At 36.4% G+C, this 5,933-nt stretch overlaps 1 protein-coding gene across 1 annotated transcript; it reads left to right on the top strand.

Annotated features, from left to right (window-relative positions):
* Positions 1-262: 262 nt before the first annotated feature.
* Positions 263-5,692, top strand: LOC149116468 (brevican core protein-like). Its single transcript, XM_089283707.1, has 4 exons — positions 263-451; positions 2,645-2,898; positions 3,552-3,666; positions 3,969-5,692. Exons 1-4 carry the CDS (start codon positions 322-324, stop codon positions 4,364-4,366), a joined length of 897 nt encoding a protein of 298 aa, XP_089139833.1. The 5' UTR covers positions 263-321; the 3' UTR covers positions 4,367-5,692.
* The last annotated feature ends 241 nt before the right edge of the window (positions 5,693-5,933 follow it).

Here is a 5,933-nt window from a genome sequence, read left to right as displayed (position 1 = left end):
ACAAAACAAAACAAAACAAAACGAAACAAAAACAAAAACAAAAACAAAAACAAAAAAATGGCCACTTTCTAGAATTTTCTCGCCTTTAATTATTAAATGAACTATTTCTCTAACTTATAGATGATATATTAATATGTATTTTTTGTGATATATTTTTCGGTTACATTAATCTTGTTGTGAGTCTGCATCCTTTGTCATGTAAATTATGCCAACCGGGAAAACAGGTTATTAAAAATTGACTAAGCCGAGCTTAGCCACAAAATTTAATCTAGAAACCGACCGAAGCGGAAATTTTACCGGAGCGGAATTCAACAAGTTCTTATGGTGTCGGCGATGCGTTCACCGTACCGTTCAAGACAAATTGAGAATCGCCTAAACAACGCTCCCGATCGTATCTCGATTATTGCAATAACCGTTCTGCTATTTAACATCTTTAAAAATGTGGAAGGCGGTAAGTTAGTTCTGTTAATGTCTTGGCTTATCGACACCATTATTGTCTAGTGTTTTGTTTCAGTGAACGGTTTATAAATAATTAAGATGAGCCTCCTTTGCACAGTACTAAATTTAAATACCAAGCTGTGAAATTAACAAGACCGGGTCCAAAGTAAGCAGGACCAAATATGTTTCTAGTTGAAACGGACTTAGTTAATTCAGGCGGGAAAGGTTTTGAGGAGGAACGGCAAAGTTCTTTGTTGCATGTTTTAATTCACGTTTTTGGCCTTCATCGTGCACAAAGACACTAGTTGTTTACTGAGGAACTTTCCCTGCCAATAGATATGTCTCGGTTAGGTAAATCATGCATAGTGTATGAGCGCAAAACAAGCAGGTTGTCATACATCACTAATTTAAGCAATTTTACTCTGTGTTTGCAGCTTTTAAAACTGACCTTTACACTGCATAATTATTCTGGCACAAGCATACATATTCCTTCTCCAAAAACCTTTAAGCGAACTTTCAGTTTTCCTTTCGGTAGAAAGAGAAAAAATGATTATCTTAAAAATAAGGGCGCCTTATTTACACAAAGACCACAGTGGGAAGTTAACAGTCACTCGAAAGTCGAACGTTTTTACTCGATCCTCGACTTTAACTGGAGTATCGCGTTTCGAGTCGAACTTTTCGATTCTCAGAAGACTCATTCGACGTTCAATTCAAGTTGTTCGAGTTTTGAGTGAAAAAGAAAGCTCTGAAGCAGGAGCTCATCACGTATCTATTGCCCGTTGCTATTGTTGTGTATTTAAAAAATATATATAGTTTTTTTTTTCTAGTCGTTTTTCGATTGTCTCGCAACTCGGAACACAAAACATGATTTTTGAAAGCATCGAGGATCGAGGATCGTTTTTTAAGTCGACACTGTCGAGCTTATACGGTTGGAACATCGACCATGCAACTGTGTTTAAGAGTAGGGAACTAGCCACAGTTTCTGTTATTTTCAATAAGGATAATAGCGACCCAGGCATCCATCGACCGTTTTCTTTCCGTCCAATCCCTTGTCATAATTCATTTCACCATTACTGTTAATAGCCTGACGATAAGTAATTTAATAACCTCGGAATGGCTCGAAGCACGCAGACTTGTAGTATCAAGTTTTGTTTCAAAATCTGTGCACAGTTATATTGCCTCCAGTGGGGTCGTCCTCTGAAATTCATTAGAGAACGTTCCCATATTACCTACTTCATAATGCATATGTTGATGATCTACTGCAGTGGGAAACATGAACTAAATATGTTAATTTAACAAAACGCACACGATATACTCATGTTACTACAAATTCTTATTAAACATATAGAATAGCAATACAAGACACGTAAATTTTGAGTGACGAGATCGTATTTTTTTATGACTATTATTCTCTTTCTGACCGTCTATTTACTGTCGGCCTAAAGTCCATTTCTTTATAATATTTACAATGCTGACATAATTTGACATGTTTTATAGCACAAAGTTAAGGCAAGTTCCTTTCTTTCTGTACGGGCCTGTTGAAAATGCGCAAAAATATTATATAAACTCCATCGGCCATCTTGGCTGATTGAGCGGTATTTCGAACTTTCCTTGATTGTACAAAAATGTGAATTCGCTGGAACTTTTAAAGTATGTTTCTGAAAATAGTTCACCCAAAGGGTCTTTTTGCCGCAATAGAAGAAAATTCGAATTTTCCGAGCAGTTGTCTGACTCTCCATATTTGGAAGCAGTGGCTCTTTAGCTTTAATGTTTCAAGATCGACAAGTATGGTATAAAACTATTTAGTTAAATGTAGATCTTTCCCTTTTATGGTAGTTTGAATTATTGAATATTTGACTTACAGTACAAGTGAATTTCTTACAAATGGAGGAAGCACATTGAGACAGCTAATAAAAGACGTACAAACACTATTATTTTTAACTTAACGAAAACAATTATGTCATGATGTTGATCATCTTGAAACAATCTAGCTACCTAATTTAAAGCAGAGTTAAACTAAAGAGACGGGAATCAAAGAACCATTGTTGCGATGTGATGATGGAATCTTGAGATCGTCGGCGGTGAACTACAAGACTTCACTTCAAGTTGCCCACCGTCTTTCAATTTGGTCGGTTTTGACTTTCAGGGAGATAAGCTTTGTCTCATGACAACTGTAAGTATGACCTAAGTTTTATGTCTTTCTTAGATGACTGTCGCGTTATCCAATTCCAAGAGGAAATTCAAAACATGATTGTTACCAATCATGTCGTCCAAAGTTACCGAGTGGCTAACCAGGAAATATGCAAGATACAATGCTACATGGAGACAAAATGTGTGTCTTACAACTACGGCCGTCTGGAGGATGGATCATTCGTGTGTGAAATAAATGACAAGCATCATTTACAAGTCCCTTCAAATGAGTTTATGGCAAGAGATAGCTTTATTTTCAACCCAATTTTGGTGAGTAGAGATACACTTCATTGGTACTGCGCCTCCAAAACTTATTAACAAATCTTATAGATAGGACTGTATGAATAAAAAGGCGCATTGAAGACCATGCTTTCTTTAAAAAAAAAATGCTATTTTAATTCGATCTTTGCTTTTAGCTATCAGCAGTAACAGAAGCCACGTTAGTGAATTTAAGATCAAGAAAACGTACTCATTATTTTCCTAAGCAAACTTTTTGATGCTGATGTCGTTCTTTGAGGTAAAATAGGCCTTGACAAAGTTTACAACGAAATATAGAACTAGCACAAGGTATTTACGTAATGGTGGTGCGAGAAAGGTAATTTACATCTTGATGATCGAAGTAACCAAGTTGTTTTCTTTTCTTTTCGTCGAGGAATTTTCTAAAAGAAAAAATTAAAAAAAAAAAAAAAGGAACACAGTTTCCTTTTTATATCCAGTTTGGGAGAAACCCGAAAAAGCTTGCCTGTCGGCACGTGTTTCCTTTGCATGTGCTATCGGGAAGTGAAAAAGATATTTGAAAAGTTAATCGGGCCTTGTATTTTCGAGACAGCTGACAATTGTTTTTGATGTCAGAATTTTTTTTTGAAATAGTTTTGCATACCATGGATGTTTATTAACATAAAAGATATCTCAATAAATTACAGACTTATTGCCAAAGTAACCCATGTGTATCAAATGCTACGTGTGAAGAAGGTTTTGGTGCCGAAGGATACCGTTGCGTTTGTCCAGAGGGATATTATGGAGATAATTGTCAATTGGGTAAGGAAAAATTGATCATTATACGCATTACTGGCATTTACGCTACGTGCTATAATTTGCAATCCGCTCTTGTTCATACACCTGGCATATTTGAATAATTTTGGACCTTTTCTTACAATGCATTGTCTCATTTTTCATTAAAATCGATGAAAATCGAAGTTCTTCGTTTGAAACGTCTTTTTAGTGATTTTAACGTTTGTCTCAATGCCTTTTAAGCCTGCGTTCTCAAACCCATTTTTACATATTATCATGAATGCTGGCTGCACTTTGAGTATTTTTCCTACAAACCGGTCTTTTTTTAGTTGTTTTCCAGTGTCCACAGTCATGGTCCACTTTTAACAGATCATGCTACAAACTTTTCATAGAAGCAAAAAACTGGACCGACGCCGAAACGATTTGCAACACTAACAATGCCCAGTTGGTGAACATCGGATCCGCTGACGAAAACAATTTCATTAAAAGAGAGTTTTTAACAGGCAGGAGGGATTACTGGATTGGACTAACAGATTCTGAAAGTGAAGGAACCTGGAGGTGGACTAAAGGAGCTACATTGACTGGGTACAACAACTGGTCGAATAATCAGCCAAATGATTATAAAGGACAGGATTGTGGAGCAATATTGAGTGGAAATCAGAATACTGGAAAATGGCATGACGTTTCATGTTCTGGAAAGAAACGGTTTATTTGCGAATTAATTTAGTGCCACAAAACGGGAAACCCTAAGGATTTTCCTATTTCTAGCTACTATCTTAGCACTTTAAGCTCGATAAACATCAATACATTATGCAATTAGCCAGAAGCAAGAACTTGAGAAGGAGGAAAAATACATTTTAGATTGGAAATCGGTCTGGATGAATTACTCAACTTGAAATAAAACCAATGATGCTTTCTTGCAGTTTTATTCTTCAAAGTCGGACAGTATTGTCGGCTTAAAATAACAGAAATAAGCGGCCTAGACTAAAAAATTGCTTGACGTCGACGATTGATTTGGAAAAAAAATGCCGACAGGGGTTGTCAGCAAATACAACGATGAGTATCATGGCGGTCATCATGATGAAGTCGACATTTGATGATGAAGCTGATGATGTCGCTGACAACATGACGATGGCGATTTTCAGGACAACGCCCATAATCATGTTGATAATGACAACGATATAATTACAATGAGGGCGATGACAATTGTAACGGGGTTTCAATAGGGCTAGCCGTTAGCAATAAAACGGGCAAAAACTTTAGCCGCCAGGAGAAATTATTTGAAGTTTTAACCGTTGGTCCGGCGAATCAATAACTCAAATATCGTAGTTATGGCTGTCGGAATCAAAAGGTCTATAGAATACCGTGCTATTTTTAGTCGATCTTTGCTTTCAACTTGTACTATCGGCAATAACACAAGCAACGTTAGTGTATTTAAGATCATTAAAAACGTACTAAATAGTTTCTTAGGTGAACTTTTTGCAACTGGTTTTAATCCTTAGGATAGAATAGGCCTCGAAAAAGATGAAAAAGAATACAACTTCTGGTGGTAAGGGAGAAGAAAAGGCGAAATATTTGTAACTTCTATTTGGCTTCATCTGTTATATTGGAGCAACCAGTAAGGAATGTGATCTCCGAGAAGAACAAAGGGGGCTACCACAACCGGTGCAAAACTTGCATTTAAGAAAATGCGGATTGGTCAAAAATCGTGTTTCTGTAATTTGGTAGAAATACAGAGGTAGCATAAGCTGTTAACGTACTGGTGGCGGGAACAAAGCTAAGTTACATTTTGATGGTCAAAGTAACCAAAAGAAAAACATGTTCTCCGTTTTTCTATCGAGTTGTAGAAACCATCGCGAAAGTTTGGGAGAACTCGAAAAAGCTGCGGAAACACTCACCCATCGGCAAGTGTTTCCTTTGCATGCGCAATCCGGTAGTGAAAAAAGTATTCTCTTTTCGAGACAGCTAACGCTGTTTTTGTTTTTGCATTTCTTTTAAAAAAGTTATGTCTACAATGGATGTTTATTGGATTATTAAAATAAAAATTATCCAATATATATATATATATTGTCTATATATATATATATATATATATATATATATATATATATTGCAATTGCGCATGCTCACTAGCTCGCTAGTTTGAGTACTCTGGTAATGGCTTAGATACTACCACTTGTGTAGTATTTGGGACGGCTTTTTAAGCTTAGCCTCCATCCTAGTCTTCAGCACTGCACTGATAAGGCCCAGAAGGCCGAAACAGTACTGTATGCAGTTAGTTATATATATATATA

This window comes from Orbicella faveolata, unplaced genomic scaffold, assembly GCF_042242905.1.
Source record: "Orbicella faveolata isolate gen_17 unplaced genomic scaffold, um_ofav_v1 contig_12, whole genome shotgun sequence".
Taxonomy (NCBI): Eukaryota; Metazoa; Cnidaria; class Anthozoa; order Scleractinia; family Merulinidae; genus Orbicella; species Orbicella faveolata.
The sequence above is the reverse complement of the archived record's forward strand: the minus strand, read 5'-3'. Positions and strand labels throughout refer to the sequence as shown.

Coding starts and splice junctions, on each gene's coding strand:
- LOC149116468 (XM_089283707.1), top strand. CDS start 322: ATGGTGTCGGCGATGCGTTCACCGTACCGTTCAAGACAAATTGAGAAT. Junction 452..2,644: donor CTTTAAAAATGTGGAAGGCG/GTAAGTTAGTTC, acceptor TGTCTTTCTTAG/ATGACTGTCGCGTTATCCAA. Junction 3,667..3,968: donor TGGAGATAATTGTCAATTGG/GTAAGGAAAAAT, acceptor GTCTTTTTTTAG/TTGTTTTCCAGTGTCCACAG.